Genomic DNA, 16,786 nt, shown 5'->3' on the forward strand with positions numbered 1-16,786 from the left:
CCAGCATTGCTACGCAACCTCTTAATACAAGACACTCCTTTTGGAGAATCCAATAACAAGAGAGAGGAAGGAGCCATGTTCCGTAAAGGAAAGGCTACGAGCTCAACGGGTGACTCGCCAACCGATAGCTCAAACACCTCGCCAAAAAGCTCGACATTAAAAGTCGATCCTACCAATGTCTCTCGATCAAACACTTGGAGCAAGTTTAGGACTAGATCACCGTCCATAGGATCCAAAATGTCGGCCAACGACGATGCTTCCATTAACGAAGAATCAGCATACCCTTCTCCTATAAGCCCCGAATCTCCATTGCCTGATCTACTATCACAGACACCTGAGACCGTCAAAATGATGCCTGTTATCAACCCCAGACATCTAAACTCGCTGCAATTGGCTGTATTCAAGGGTGAAATACCCAAGATGCTGAAACTTATGAGTGAACCCGATCGGGATCTAAATAAGCTGGATCGCAAGCATGGATTTACAGCAGTTCATTTAGCTATTCTGCAGAATAAGATGGACGTATTCAAGGAACTTGTAGGCCATTCGCCGCAAGTTGTAACTAAACCGTCAGATCTGCCCGAACTTCCAACGGTTCGCAGATGCGGACTTAACACACAAGACAACCATGGTCGCTCACCACTAGTCTTGGTATGTGAATTTCAGGTTGTTTTTGAGATAAGGATACTAATTACGTTATCTGTTTAGGCTACTATATTCGGCCGAAACGATATGGTTGCTCATTTAATGTTTTTGGGAGCTGATCCTAACTCATTGGATGAAGTGGGATGCACTGCATTACATTACTCACTGCTAACAGACAACAAGTCTGTCTTTGACTTGGTACTAGCCAAGAATCCAGCCCTTGGAATCTACGATCGGGTATGTGCCAAAACGAGTGCACGATTGCAACACAGATATTGACTTTTTTACTCCCTAAATACAGACTCAAAACACGCTGCTACATCATGCTATAAGGTTACGCCGAGTAGATATGGCCAAAGCTCTTGTTGCAAAGGGCGCTAATATTTCGAGACCCAATGGGCATAAAAAGTGAGTATGCTATCAAAAGCAACTTAAGTGCTTTTGTACAAACACTTTTCTTCTCTAGAACTCCTCTGCATGTCGCAGTTGAAAAGAATGTGGAAGAAATGGCCCGCTTCCTAGTCGAAAGTGGTGCACCATTAGACCAGATCGACGAATCAAACCTGAGACCAATAGATTACGCCAAACATAATCCAGCCTTGAAAGATTTCTTAATCCTCAAAGCCGTAAAAGTGGCATCACCGCCACCACCTCCATCGTCAGAACCTCCACCGCCACCAGCAATGTCTCGTAAAATGTCAAAGGACGCCCTTCTTGTAAAACAAGAAGTGCCTCCCAAACCATCTCAGGCCGGCACAAATACCGTAATGGCTCCAATAGTTGATGTACCTGTATCTCCAACGACTGAAACACCAGCTGTTGAGAAGAATGCCGCAAGACCGATTAAAGAAGCCAAAAAATCAGCATCTAGGGAAAGACTAGCTGCTGCTGATTCAGGTTCGAGCTCCAAAGGTCTCGCCAACAAGGCTATACGAGACTTGAAAAAGAATGTTGAAGGTGGTGTTGCTGCAAGTGTTAGCTCCATCGGCGGATCTATACAGTTCGATGAACTTGATCTGGTAAGGGCGGGGGGTCTTTGTTCACATCGAAATTTAGCTGAAAATTGATTTTTTTATAGGCTGAAAGTCCACCAGAAATGTCTGAAGTTTCTGATCCAACACCACCATCATCCGGTGGTTCAGCAGCCAACGAATCCGAATCAAAGGAAAAAACAAACCAAAATGATTCAGATTCAAGTGATTCGGAGCTTTGGAATACCATGGATTTAACTGAAGATGAAAAATCGGCTTTACGTGAAAAACGGGCCATGCTGCAACAGCAGCAATCTACATCTCAGTCCCAGATACCACAAGTAGTAACTGATTTTACTGCTCGTGGTCTTGATGTTGTTAGTGAAGCTATTGAAGATGAAAGTCATATGAGGGATACAGAAAGCGAGGTAAATTCTTTCTTGAAGAAGTTTTCTATTTCGCGTTTCTTACCTTTTGGGGCATCTCGTAGATATCCGATATTGGTGCTCCTGGTATGACTGAACCAGTCGAAATGGTCTCGGTAGAACCATCTCTTGCTCCAGTGGTGGAAGAAAAGGTTGTTGTAGGACCAGAACAGAACAGATCCGTTGTGGCTTCAGATCAACCGGTAAGTATGAGCTGTTATCTCTAGGGGTTTTTTCCATACTCAAGTCTGCTCTCTTAGGCATCCTCAACCAATGCTGCAGCAACAGCAACCAAAATGCCACACTCAGTCTCTACCAACTTGAGCAGTGTTAGCGACTCGTCTGACTCATCTGGTCCAATGATCAAAAGAACTCCACGTAATGTTCTTGTGGCTGATGACGATGACATGGGCTTTGATGGACGAAGTGTTGATATAGCAATGGAAAGCGAAACGATTGGCACCAGAGGTTTAACTTGGACCAAGAACCACACAGTGCCAGAAGAAATCAAAACTGTAGAGGAGATCGCAGAAGCTCAAAACTCTGTTGCTCCTATGCCTCTTCCAGCTGCCTTGTCAACCACAATCAACAGTGGCCGTAGCTCTCGAGAATCTAGCAGTAATCCATCCAGCTCTGCTAGTCGTAAACGGGCTGTCACTATAGGTGGAAGTAAACCTGATACCAAGGAGATTCTTCCTCAAAAGGATGAAGCCAAAAAGCCATCCTCAGTATCTAGATCGTCCAGCACCAAATCCATAACCAAACGATTAGGACTTGGTCGACGCTCCCGTCAGCCCAGTGTAGAAGTCTCAATGCCAGAGGCTATACCACTAGCTCCATTCGATCCTAACGCACCACGTCCTGAACGGATGGGACTTGGTCGAATGCTGGCTGAAATCCAAGTCCTTCAATCTTCCTTGACTGCCGACTCTCCCAACGTCGCGGCAACCATAGACGAACTCAAGCACATTGTCGATGAAGCTCGAGCTGTGGTAGCCGAAATGAACTTTGAGAGAGGTGTCATGCTTCAGCAGTACAGATTCGTCAACAAGGAACTCGACTTAAATGATGGCCAGATGATAAAACCAACTGAATCTAGCCATGTGGACTTCTCACTCATCTCTGCATGGGTCGGTCAATATAAAAAAAATTCTGGACCTGAATTGGATCGTCGTGCTCGAGCTATTGAGCAAAAAGAACGGGAAATTGGGTCACTTGCATCCAAGTTGGAGCAGGAAGCTGCTATGGCTGCTCAATTCAAGAAAGCCCATCTTAAGCAAATAGAACAGATTGATGCTTTGCATGCTCAACAGGTCGAGTCATTAGAGAATGATTTGACTGCATCACGTAAAAAGCATGCTGCTACTCGTAACGAGCTCGAAGAAGCCAGAGTCAATGCTCAAAAGGCTCAGGACTTGCATCACCAACAAATTTCGGACTTGAACCGTCAAATCACCAGTCTGGAAACTGAGAAGAAGCAACAACTAGCAGCTCATCAAGATGCCATGCAGCAACAGAAATCCATCCAGGCCAGGATCGAATCAGAACGTGAAACACTCAAGCAACGTTATGCTCAGTTGAATGCTGATATGGCTGCCCAACATAAACGCCTCGAAGAAGACAAAGCTAGAGCTCTGGATTCTGCTGATAAGGCCGCTTCAATCAAGTTGGCTGAAAAGCAAGCCAACATAGAATCACTCAAGAAGACTACTGCTAAACTTGAGGAAAGAGTTCGTGAACGAGCTGGTACCGCAGACGAAACCTACAAGAAACTCGACGAGGCTCGTGCCGAAGCTGACAAGTACAAGTTTGAAGCTGAATGCCTGACGAAACGTATCGATCTTGATACAGTTCGTAGCAGTAATCTTAAACGTGAAGTAGCCTTGATGAGACGAATGATGGGATTGCCTGAACGACCTGAATCTCTTCCTACCGAAGTTGGAGTACCCGTCGACGAAAATCCAGACAAGGAATACTTTACACGTCTTGAATCCGAGTGTGCCAGGCTCCAAACTGTTGTAAATGACTTGGAAATGTCACGCAAGGCTTTAGAAGCTGCTCGAGAAACTGAACGTTTCAGAGTTGAGGAATTGGCTGATGAGGTCAAGAACATGTCCAAGGCTCTACGATCTGAAAAGGCCGAACATGCTTCTGCTCGTGATACGGTTTCTGTCTTGACTCTGGATCTCGAAAAGTCCAAGTCTGCTGCTAATGACTTGGAATCCCGTCTCCAACAGCTTGAACGAGAACGTCCTAAATGGACCTCCGATATTGCTATAGCCGAAACCCAATTCCGTGAAAAATACGAGTCTCAAGTCTATGAACTACAAAAGGAACTGGATACTTGTAAAGAGCACTTGGCTGCTGAAAAGGTAGCCTTGGAGTTGCGAGACCGTCAGCTTGCTTCCATTCGTCAACAAATGCGAGACTCTGCATCTAGTAATCCAGCAACTGTCTCGGCCGAATTCACTCAGCCTATCGAAGTCGGCCAAGACATGGTTCGCTACTTTGAAAGTGAAATCAAACTCTTGTCACAAAATCTTGAGCACGAACGTACTCTCAGATTAACCAGTGATGCTGAACGACAACGAGTATTGGAATCTCTGTCTGAATTAGAGTCTAATTTGACTGATGTACGTCAATTGTATGAAGCTGAATTGACTGCCAACCAAACCCATACCGCCAATCTGCTTCGATACTCTCGAGACCTGGAGTCAACCAAGGCTGAACTGTCTGCTGCGATGGACAAGATTCACGAACAAGAGTTAAAGGCTGTGCGTTTGCAAAGTGATGTCCAAGGTTGCAGCTTGCAACAACAGCAACAGGCAGAGATTATTGCTAAACTTGATGCTGAAAGCTCAACAGCTCGCGCAGAAGCTAAATCTTTACAGCGACATTTGGAAGACAAGCAACGTCGTGTCTCTGAACTCGAATCTCAACTCGCGCTACTGGATATCCGTCTAGTCGATCAAACTACCTTGGTTCATAGTTTAGAAAGAGACGTTACTGCCGCTCGTAATGAACTCGCAGCAAACCGAGAAGAAATAATTACCGCTCAAGGAAATGTGACATCATTGACTCATCGTCTACGATCAGCTGAACGAGCTTTACAGGAACAAGAAGAGGCTGGGATTAGAGCTGACGAGGATGGCAAGGACTCTCGCCAACGTCTTGAACGGGAAATCCGTGAATTGCATCGTCGTGCTCAAGAAGAACGTGATGCAGCCGAATCAGAATCGCGTATGGCTCACGAACGATACAAGACTCTACGAGCTGAATTGGAACAGCAACGAGCAACTACCACCACTGTAGAAGCCACTTTACGAGAAAATGAACTAGCTCTTCATAAGGCCCGTGTAGAAATACTGGAATTGGACGAAGCTAAAGCTGATCTTGAAACCAAATTCGCAGACACTCATACCTTGCTACAAGCTGAATTGGATCGTGTGCGTGTCAACAATACTTCTATTGGAACCGTCCTGATGAAGCTCAAGAATATGGAGTCCAAGAGCCCTAGTCTTGAACGTCGGGTTCTCAACTCGCTACCCGAGGAGAGCTCTACTCAAGTCTTCAGTCTGGGTGTACGATCACGCTCCAACTCGGTCCGGGTACGAACCTGGTCTGAGACGAAACAGGATGCCAACAATATTATCGGCAAACTTGGAATGTTGACTGAAAAGTTGACTGGTTTGGAGAACTGTATCTTGAACGACGCGTCCAACTGGATGGGTTTCATCAATGATATAGAAAACGACTTGAATCTTGACGGTGCTGTAAAGGCTACCGTGCAAACTCTTGCTAATGCTCAGCAAGTGCAGTTTGTCGAGCTGCAAGACAGTATTGGACAGCTCAAGGTGAGCAATTACCCAGTTTTGCAAAGGCCTGTTTTGGCACCATTGTCATGTATCATTGCTTACCTATTTTCGTGTCTTTCAGGAGGAGATTCTCAGCATCACCGAGTCAACCAGCACCGAAATCAACTCGTTACAAACCTCTGTAAAGACACTCACTGCACATTCCGAGCAACGTGAACGAGAACTTAATGCTGAAATTGATGCTATTCGTGCTGAATGGAAGTCGGACGTCACGACCATCCAGACTGAGTGCAAGTCGCGTATTGCTACTATTGAAGCTAAAATGGCTAATGAATTGGCTGCTTTGGAAACACTACGATCTCAACAACAACATGGCCTGGAGGGCACCATTACCGAGAAACTGAATGTAATTAGTGAGTTGACTGAAGCCAAGAATCAACTACAGGCTCAAGTCGTAACCTTGGAATCGGAACTTCGACAACTTTCCGTCAACTTGTCTCAGGAGCAATCCAAGGTCGCAGCTGCAGATCTCGCACGAACGGTATTGGAACGTCGTATACCTGGTCTTGAACATCAGATTAGGTACTTGGAGCAAGAGCTGCAAATACACGAACCCAAGTTTGCAGAAAGTGAATCGTCTCGCTTAGCTCTTGTATCACGAGCATTCGAGCTGGAAAAGGAAATCCAAAACAAGGCTACTCTACTCGAAGAAAAGGAGCACATAATAGCAAGTCTCAACAACACCAGTCGTCTAACCGAAAAACGAGTCGCTGAGCTCTTGAATGACTTGAGTAACCGAGAAACGGACTTGAAGCTCGCCAACAATAATCTCCATGCTACAAGACAGGCTCTACTTGGTGATTTGTCAGTCTTACGAGAACAGAATGCAGTCTTGCAAAACAATTTGGATGTATCTGCGGCTCGAGCTACTGATTTGAGCTCTCAGCTGGGCGCTGCTCGCCGATATCTAGACCAGATTCAGGCGTCGTATGATGCTGCTACATCCGAATCTCAGCAATTGCAAGTTCAAATCAGGCACTTCAAGTCTGCTGCTGAATCCGACAAGAAGGCGGCTGAAGAGTACCTCAAGTTGAAGGTTGCTCAACTGGAAGAGCAAGCCCGTATCGCCAAGAAACACGACGAAGATATTCTAGCTACCACTCAAAAGCAATTGGAAGTAGCTGAAGCTGATGCTCAGAAACTGTGGAAGGCTAAAGCTGAGCTTGAAGAAGAACGTCACGTCTTGTCTGAGGAACGATCCTCTCTCGAAGCCGACTTGCGATCTCGTACCACGGAACATGAGATCGATCGCAAGTCTCTTGAAGACAAACGTCGCTCCCTGGAAGAATCACTCCAACGTGCTGAGGCACAAATTGAGCAATTAACGGCACGAGTCGAAAACCTCACTGGTCTGAACAAAGCGGATGAAGTTGATAAACGTAGTCTGCAATTCGACAAACAGACCAACCAGGAACGTGTCAGGGCTACTGAAGAGCAACTAAAGCTGGTACAATCGCAAGTCAAACAGCTCTTTTCTCAAAGCGAGCAAGAGAAGGAAGGTCGTATGTCTGCTGAGCTCGAATGTAACAGACTTGCATCCGACAAGAAGATGCTGGAAGATGCTACTGCAGTCTTGAAGGAACGTGTCTCGTCTCTCGAGGCTTCTTTACATAAACAGGTTGCTGAAGCCAATACTTTGCTGAACAGGGCACAGCTCCTGGACGAAGACCGTGAAAAGGCTGAGCTTGAAAAGCAACGCCTCTTGTCGTCTATGCAAGCCACTCATGATGCCCGAGTAGCATTGGAAAACGAGGTCCGTCAATACCAAGTCAACCTCGACTCTACCACTGCCAAGCTCAGGGCCTTATCTACCGAACACGCTCATCATGAACGTGATACCCACCTGCAAATCACCAAACTCGAGTCTGAAAAGAAGATCTTGCAAGAATCCGTTGGTACTCTCAAGGAACGAGTCACATCGTTGGATGGATCGCTACGCAAACAAGTAGTTGAAACCGATAGTACACTCAAGAAGGTTCAGCTACTTGAAGAGGAACATGAGAAAGCTGAACTCGAGAAGCAGCGTCTTCTTTCGTCTATGAAGACCATGCAAGATGCCAAGTTAGCTTTAGAAAACCAGGTCCGTCAATACCAAGTCAACTTGGATACCACCACCGCCAAGCTCTCAAATATATCTACCGAGCATACGCATCTGGAAAGTGATTCCCAGCTTCAGACTGCCAAATTGGAATCAGAAAAGAAGATTTTGCAAGAGGCTGTTGATAAGCTCAAGCAACGTGTCGCTTCATTGGAGTCTTCTTTGCATCAACAGGTAGCTGAAACCGATTCTGTGCTTAAAAAGGTTCAGTTGCTAGATGAAGATCGTGAAAAGGCTGAGCTCGAGAAGCAACGTCTCCTCTCATCTGTAAAAACTTTGCAAGATGCCAAGAGCGCATTGGAGAGTCAAATCCAGAGATACCAAGCCAACTTAGACACCACCACCGCCAAGCTCACCACCATATCAACCGAGCACACACATCTTGAAAGTGATGCTCATCTTCAAATCGCAACCCTCGAATCCGACAAGAGAATTTTGCAGGAAACGGTTGATAAACTCAGAGATCGAGTAGCATCTTTGGAAGCTTCGTTGCATAAACAAGTTGGTGAAGCTGATAAGATATTAAAGAAGGTGCAGCTGCTTGAAGAAGATCGTGAAATCGCTGATCTTGAAAAGGCTCGTCTCCTCGCCTCCATGCAAACCACCCACGATGCCAAGGTAGCTTTGGAGAATGAAGTTCGCCAATACCAAGTCAATCTCGACACCACTACTGCCAAGCTCACTTCCATATCTACCGAATACGCACACGCACAAAGTGATTCCCAACTTCAGAAAGCCAAGCTTGACTCAGAGAAAAAGATATTGCAAGACGCTGTTGATAAACTCAAGGAACGTGTCTCCTCTTTGGAAGGCTCGTTGCATCATCAAGTCGCTGAGACTGATACTATCTTGAAGAGATTCAATGTACTTCAAGAAGACAATGAGAAGACTGAACTTCACAGGCAGAGATTGATTGCTTCTCTCAAGACTGCAACTGATGCCAAGGTCGCTTTGGAAGCAGAACTGGGCCAGTACAGGAACAAGTTGGATGCTACTGCTATACAATTGTCCTCTGTGTCGTCCCAAAGCGCTCGAATGGAAAACGACGGTGACCTCAGAACTCGTAAACTAGAGTCTGACAAAAAGATACTACAGGAGACTGTTGATAATCTCAAAGAACGTATCGGCTCACTGGAGGCTACATTACATACTCAAGTCGTCGAAGCTGATACCGTATTGAAGAAGGTTCAGCTACTGGAAGAGGATCGTGAAAAGGCCGAGCTGGAAAAGCACCGTCTCCTCTCATCAGTACAAGCTGCTCATGATGCCAAGGTAGCCATAGAGATTGAGGTACGACAATACCAAGTCAGTCTCGATACTACCACCACCAAGCTATCCATCCTCTCTCAACAATATGCTCAGCTCGAAAATGAGAGCAAGAATCTCAAGTTTGAGTTGACTGGTCTTGAAGAAACCAAACAGCAGCTCTCGCAACGTCTACACCAACGTCAACTTCAGCTCGAAACCACTCTACAAGAGAATGAGAGGCTGAAGCATTCTGCAGCTGACTTGGAATTGCAAAAGTCAGAACTTGAATTTGATCGCAAGGCACTAGGTGAAAAGAAACATTTCTTGGAAGAGCAGCTCAAGTCTCGTCAACAACAGCTTGGCACCATAACCAACGAAGTGGATGTCCTTGCAGAGTCTCAAGCCTTATGGGAAGTCGAAAAGAGCCATCTAGAGTTTGAACGACGACAATTAGAAGAGCGTCTCCACTTGTTCTCTGAACAACTCAAGACCACCCAATCTCGTCTCACCGTTGCCAACATGGAACTCGAATCATTAAGCGAGTCTAAGATCCGTCTGGAATCCGAAAAGGATCTTATTGAAGCTCGTGCATTGGCTGCCGAGTCTCAGTCTAGGATTGAGCATGGTCGACTCATAGCAGCTACTGCGGAAGGAGAAGCATTGATGGTTTCCAGAGCTCAGGCTGAGGCTGATGCTGAACGATTAGAGCACAACCGTCGTGTCCTGGAGGAACAATTAAAGGAACGACGAGAGGAGCTATCGTTTGCACAAGCAGAAATCGAGTCTCTCATGAAACTCAAGGGTGCCTGGGAAATCGATCGTAAACAACTAGTTGACGAAGTTGCCTCTCGAGATGATCGTTTAGAGAAACGTGAAGCCACTATTAAACGATTGAAACGTGAATATGAGTCTTCACAAGAGTCTTTGGCTGTCGCAGAAGCAATTCGTAAACGATTGGATACTGACCTGAACAAGACCGAAAGCCAGCTGAAACATGCCAGCTTTGAATTGGAACGTCTCAAATCTGCTCAAATGACTTGGGAGTCTGAACGGTTGCAAATCTCGGAACGTTTGGATAAGAAAAGTTTGGCTCTAGTAGATTGCCAACGAGAACTGGAAACAGCCGTTCGATTACACCGTGAAGCAATTACCAAGGTCGCCACCCTATCACACGAACGGATTGAAATGGAAACCGATATACGAAATCTCTCTCGTGTGGGTGCTCAAGCTGAAGCGGAAGCCAAGGTCGTTGCTGAACTCAAGAGCGAACTGGAAGTAGTCAGAGCCAAACTCGATGAAGCCATGAGAAACAAACGAGATGCCGAGCAGCACTACATGCTTGAGAAACACCGTCTGGAATCAGAGCTGGGTCTAGAAATCGAGTCCCGTCGTGATGGAGAACAACGAGCGGACCGTACACGACGAACCTTGGAAGAAGAATCGTCACTCTTATCCAAGGCTCGAGCTACTTTGGAAGAACGGGTAGCCTTCCTTGAGAATCAAAAGAGAATAGCAGAAGCCAAAGTACAGGACTTGATGGATGCCTTGACTGTAGACAAGATGGCCAGAGCTCAATTGCGAGAAGCCAGAGAAGCTCGCGATGCCGCTGAAGCAACTTTACGTACTCTAGAGGTATCCAACGGTCGTCTGAAACGTGATTTCGACACCTTGAAAGCAGATGCCTTTACCTTATCCACCGAAGCTGCACAGGCTAAAGAGCTATCGAATCAAGTCCAAGCGTTAAATGCCGAGCTTGGCAAATCCAACAACCAACTAGCCAACCTGGAATCCCGTATGCGTCTCACCTTTGACGAAAAGTTACGAAAGATAGTAACTCGTATGGAAGTCCAGAGTCGTGAACGGGAAAGAGTTGAAATGCTACGTGATCAGAATGTAGCTGAACTCAAGGAAGCATATATGAACCGTATTGATGATTTGTCTCACGAGCTGGAGGATGCCAGACACCGATTAGACGCTATGGCTCTGACCAAATCTATGGATCTTGGATATCTAGATCCACATCATATACCTATACCGTCTGCAGCAGATGGCGTCTCATCCAGACTTAAAGATGCCCAAAAACACCGCCGAATCTTAGAAGCCAAAGTGATGGCTCTCGAAACTCAAATGGGCTTGAATCCAAGAGCTCCAGTTGCTGGCAAGAAACCACGATCCATCTCTGTCCATCACTCCACTGGCAGCGCTAGTCTCAAACGTGCCATACATCATTAGACGACCTCTACATATTAAATCCCTCTTAAATATTTAACTCAAAATCTCTTACACTTATACTTGCAATACAGTAGTTAATCCTCTTGCCTTCACTTGTTTCCAATTAATTAGTGGGGTTTATTGCATTCGCCATAATCAGTCATTTGACTGGTCTAAGATTTACAAAGGATGCTTGTTTATATGTTTAGTAACTGATGTCTACACTTATACACGGCATGCCCCTTCTACATTTTGAGCCGTTCTTGCAACCTATACATTGCAAACACAACACCACGACTCCTTACAGATCCCAACCCCATCAACGGATCGGTTTCAGTCACTTCATCATCCAGGCACCTGTACCACGTCTTTGATTCTCTGCACCGTGTGATGGCAACCATTTTGCCCGAGTCTGCATACGTCGTATATCCATGTAACTTATACAGAGTCTCTCCCATAGCATTCCGCTGATCCTTCAACGCAAACAACATGTCCAAATCCATTGGCATATCGACAGTACATGTTGACGAGCCACTATCAGACGATCTCTGGATTACGAGTGAGAGATAATGCGGCAAGTGAGACCATTCGATCTTTTCAGCTGTTACGACATCTGTTCCTCCACGTTGAGGCGAGTCTTTTGCCGAGTCTATACCACCAAAGAAGAAGAATGTCGTGGGATGATTCAATCGTTTCTTGATCAATGTCAACATATTGGCTGTTGATCCATTCGGAGTGCACGATACGTCGAGGGTTAGATATGTTGGGTACACTATAGCGGGCATTCCAGATCGCATTCGAGCATATGACTTTCGGCGAGTCAGTCTACGTCCAAGACCAGATTCGAGAACGGATGGTGGTATGTCTATCTCGTCATCAGACGATTCGTCAGAGGATGACGGGTCTGTTATATCGACAGCCGAGTCCTTCTTTCTTGTCCTCTTGGATTTTGCAAGATTTGGACATTCTATAAAGAATCTGTCTCCAAATCGTGTTTGAGCAATGATCGTGTCGAGGAGAGTGGATATCACTTGCTCATAAGGTGCCGTCTAATGTTGAAACCACAGCCATGCTTCAGTATACTTCTGAGACTAGAGCATATAGCGGAAGACGTTACCTCGTCCATATGACGTAAAATACAATCATAATTCAAGTCCTTGAATGCCTCCTTTGGGCTTGTATGATATATTCGAGCGTTTGTCGCAAATTGATGAATGTCTGGAATGTGCGAGTTGACTGGCAGCTCGCAAGTAAGATAGGGTAGATTGAAGAAGACCTAACAGATTGAATGCGTGAATGAATACATGTATATAATCTTTACACTACAACAATCCAACTGACCTGTAATGTAGCATTCAACTTTGATATTTGCAAATCGTTTATCTTGTCGTTTGGCAGCCCTGCTATATCTCCTGGCTGGAAGATCTGTATGGGCTCCAGTCCAGACTCCTCTGGAGGCGTCACTACTATCTCGATCATTCCTTAATTCCTATGTGCGTCTTGCTTAAGAATGTGGAGAAAGTGGAGAAGAAAGTGCAGCGAGGTACTTTGAATTAAGGACTTGGAGACACTGCAAATCCCTATAAATCCGTGTAAATCACGTTTAAAACTCAGCTTATGACTCGAACCAGTCGACAAGATTGGTGGTAAATGGATTCGCAAACAAACAGGAAGAAGGCAAGAACTTGGTGCAGATTCGTGGTGCGATCGGTAACGGTAAGCTGATCCGACCATATTTATGGTAGTTCTGCAGTATAAAAAGCAATCTTGACGCGTATTGAATCCTCTCTACCGTCTCCTATGTCGGAGTCAACTTTTTTTTTTTAATGCCAGAGACACTGACAACATTGATAACATGCTATAATAGTTACCAGGATATAGATATGACGAGATCCAAGGCTACTACAAAAGACAATTCCAAACCAAACAAGGTCATAACAGCAGATGCTCTCTTGATCAGAGCTCAAACATGTCTTGAAACATTGGACTACGACCTCGCCCGTAAATTCCTAGCCAGAGCACTGGAAATAGATACTAATCATGTACAAGTACTCGAAACATTGGGTGTCGTCGAGCTAGATTCGGCAACATCGCCGGAATCGGACAACATTAATCGAGCTCGACAGTATTTGATGCGAGCAATGGAACTCGCTCCAAATGATGGAAGTCACAAGTATTTGTGCTTGGGACAGCTTAGTAGTGGCATGGAAGCGTTGGCGTTCTATGAGAAGGGGTTGGAGTTGATGGAGAAGGAAAGAACAGTTGCGCAAGTTGACGATGCTGAAGACGCAGAGGTCAGTGTTCTTTAAGGTACATTAAATGCTGAAATACTGACATTTGAATTCTTCTCAAGGTCACTGCTTGCAAAATGGCTCAAGCACTATGCTCCATGGTTGAGATTTACATGACTGATTGCTGGTAAAGGATCTGCATATTATCTTCCTGTATTTGCACTTTCTTACACGTATTCTATTAGTGATGAGGCTGATGCAGAGAGCAGAGCAGAATCTCTATCCCTACGAGCCATAACATTGGACCCACAAAACCCGGAGCCATACCAAACTCTCGCATCAGTCAAGATATCACAATCCAACCTTACAGGTGCACGAGAATATATAGAAAAGTCGCTCGACATATGGGAGCTGCTCAGTCCAGACTCACCATACTACCCATTATATCCAACAAGACTGGCCTGTACGAAAATATTGATTGAACTTGACCTGTTTGATCGAGCCATGCTCGTCTTGCAATCGCTGGAACGTGATAACGATCAAGATCCCGAAATGTGGTATCTGTATGGGTGGTGTTATTATAGGTGGGGTGGGGGAGTTGATATAAGTGCTACTTCAGCATTGCCAGCACCAGTACTCGACACGGCGGAAAAGAAGGCCGTCATAGCTCTAGATGCTAGTATGGATGTTGATGAGGTCGATCGGGTCGAGTACTGGCAAGATGCTATAGAGTGTTTTGAACAAGCGGTGGCCTTATTTGCAAAGGATGTCGAGTACGATGGGTCGGATATTTCAAGGCATGCTGTAGTATTGTTAGCAGAACTGCAGGCATATGTGGCTTCAGCACCGAACGCTGATTCGGAGGATGTGGGTGATAGCATGGATGTAGGTCAGTAACATGTGTATGAATACTAATAGCATTTTGTTTTGGTGTTATGTAAACATTATCCAAGTTGACCTCTATACAAAAAGATGTTCGCAATTCATTCTATTCTTCTATATTACATTTGTTATTGCTGTTGTTATTTGATTTTACATTTCATTTACATAATTTGCGAGCCTGCACCTTTTCAAATAGTAGTTGGCATCAAAGATTCTGATGGTAGGATATGTCAGAATTGAAATGGCTGCTAATCACTCTATGCGACTTACCTCTATATTTTCGCCGACTTCCAAAGAGAAGCTGGGCTCGGTCCAGTGTATGCTGGCCTTGCGGATCCTCTATTCGTAATCACCTTTATATCGTCACTGAAAGAAAGGAGAATGACCTTTGAGAACTCTTGAAGAATGATGCCAGCATAGTCCTCGATCCACTATCGAAGCTAGATATACTAGCCCCTTTCATAATGCTTCCACTCCTGGCTAGGTTTACCCTTTGAAATCCATAGATAATAAATGTAGACTTCCCGCTTGGAGCGAGCCATGAAGACTGCTGCTTCCAAAAGACAATATCCATATGTACTGTTTGTAGACCTGAAACATTTTGATCCTGTAATAAGTCATATATAGCTTGATCCAATAGCACCTGACGGCGGCATAGTTCACCGATAGCACCTCACCGCCGCATAGTTCGATATTCAGCGACTCTAGATTTTGGCAGTGCTCAATCAGGACGTTATGTGGATAGTCCGTCAAGTCAACCGGGTTGTAACGATGTACTAGACGTTTCTTGAGAGATTCAAGTCGGTGGCCACGGCTGCGAATCCAAGTAGACAGTCCGTGTAGATGTGTTATGATACTAGCTACTACTAGTTTACGAAGCTTGGTCATCTCTAAAGCTCCCTCATATTCAAGAAGGTGTGGTCCAATACTCTAGCCATCTTCACCCTCGACAATGAGAGATTTCAGGGAGGATGCGGACTGTTTTATTACTAGGCACAAATCGTTACGCGATATTTGGAAGATGGTTTGGCCAATACTGGGCTTGACGTCTGGAGCCAGCTTGATTGAGACGGGATGGGCATCTTTACGAAGAATGTCCTTTAAGTCCAGTGATTTCAAATTTACGAATGATACGAGACAATCTAATGATATATGTTTTATGGAGTCAACGTGGAGAATCAGTTTTACGACGTTCCTTGAACATCCTTTTACCAGTGACTCGAATATCGGCTTTACAAAGGTTGTGCTCCAATCATAAAATGCGAATTCCTGGATAGGCTTCGTAGCCATAGGTCCTGCAAGATTTGCACTCCAGTTTGTATCGTTTGTGCCAGTCGGGCGAGCATCGTTATCAATAATCGTAATAATCGTAAAAGCCTCCAGACGTGAAAGTTTTGCAAAGAAAGTATACCGCTGTTTTGATGTTACTGACACGTTTACTTCCAGGTGATGATCGGGCCACTTATATCCACAACGAAGGCTGGCTGTACGAGCAGCGGTACTGATAAATCGACGACGCGAGAGCATTTGCTCTCTGCATACACCTTCTATCAATATGGTAGCTTCTTTTCCCAATTCAACGTCGAGATCGGTCACTGTTAGCGACCTGATACTATCATTTATGACTTGATGACATGTTGTACAGCGGCATTTGCGAGGAGGGTTCGACCACAATCCGAAGGAATTTCATTTGATTCCTAAGGCTTTGATCTTCCATGGAGATGTCCGGTACAGTCCCGCAAAGCTCTTCACATGCGAAGCGATTCAGATCCTTGCATACGAGATACATATTATGTAGTGATTCGACGTCCAATTTTGATATGAAGATGATCATGAATTCGTCTGGGAGTCGAATTGGTTGATTCTCTACAGGTTTCAACACGTAAATCCTTCCTTACCACCCGATTCTCTCTCTTCAAACTTCAAAACACCAAACAGCACAATAATGGAACGTGAAGATCCCAAGATAACAGAAGCCCGAGAGAGCCTCGACATCCTACATCAAATAGGCAATATTCTAAATACAGGTTTAGACAAGGAAACACTCTCACTATGTGTCTCACTCATTGAAAATGGAGTCAATCCAGAAGCATTGGCTGCTGTAATCAAGGAATTGAGGATTGAAGCTGCTAAAAAGAGTCCTAAATAGTCATTTATATTCATTTGGATTTTCTAGTGGTGTATTCAGGTATGGTGGTGG

The 16,786-nt window shown here is 45.0% G+C and overlaps 4 protein-coding genes across 4 annotated transcripts; 3 read left to right on the forward strand and 1 right to left on the reverse strand.

The window, feature by feature from the left end:
* Window positions 1-75: 75 nt before the first annotated feature.
* SmJEL517_g01877 (uncharacterized protein) lies at window positions 76-11,494 on the forward strand (the record flags this gene model as incomplete). The annotated part of the gene is made up of 8 exons (XM_031167805.1): window positions 76-651; window positions 709-882; window positions 947-1,053; window positions 1,112-1,664; window positions 1,724-2,044; window positions 2,107-2,244; window positions 2,302-5,895; window positions 5,978-11,494. The coding sequence occupies 8 exons, from the start codon at window positions 76-78 to the stop codon at window positions 11,492-11,494; spliced, it is 10,980 nt and encodes a 3,659-aa protein (XP_031026203.1).
* A 224-nt stretch (window positions 11,495-11,718) lies between these two features.
* On the reverse strand, window positions 11,719-12,952 carry SmJEL517_g01878 (uncharacterized protein; the record flags this gene model as incomplete). The annotated part of the gene is made up of 3 exons (XM_031167806.1): window positions 11,719-12,522; window positions 12,591-12,749; window positions 12,815-12,952. 3 exons carry the CDS (start codon window positions 12,950-12,952, stop codon window positions 11,719-11,721), a joined length of 1,101 nt encoding a protein of 366 aa, XP_031026200.1.
* Window positions 12,953-13,356: 404 nt separating this feature from the next.
* On the forward strand, window positions 13,357-14,601 carry SmJEL517_g01879 (uncharacterized protein; the record flags this gene model as incomplete). Its single annotated transcript, XM_031167807.1, has 3 exons — window positions 13,357-13,767; window positions 13,827-13,891; window positions 13,950-14,601. The coding sequence occupies 3 exons, from the start codon at window positions 13,357-13,359 to the stop codon at window positions 14,599-14,601; spliced, it is 1,128 nt and encodes a 375-aa protein (XP_031026199.1).
* Window positions 14,602-16,531: 1,930 nt separating this feature from the next.
* On the forward strand, window positions 16,532-16,735 carry SmJEL517_g01880 (uncharacterized protein; the record flags this gene model as incomplete). Its single annotated transcript, XM_031167808.1, has 2 exons — window positions 16,532-16,538; window positions 16,596-16,735. 2 exons carry the CDS (start codon window positions 16,532-16,534, stop codon window positions 16,733-16,735), a joined length of 147 nt encoding a protein of 48 aa, XP_031026142.1.
* Between the last annotated feature and the right edge of the window lie 51 nt (window positions 16,736-16,786).

This window comes from Synchytrium microbalum, assembly GCF_006535985.1.
Source record: "Synchytrium microbalum strain JEL517 chromosome Unknown SmJEL517_scf0007, whole genome shotgun sequence".
Lineage (NCBI taxonomy): Eukaryota > Fungi > Chytridiomycota > Chytridiomycetes > Synchytriales > Synchytriaceae > Synchytrium > Synchytrium microbalum.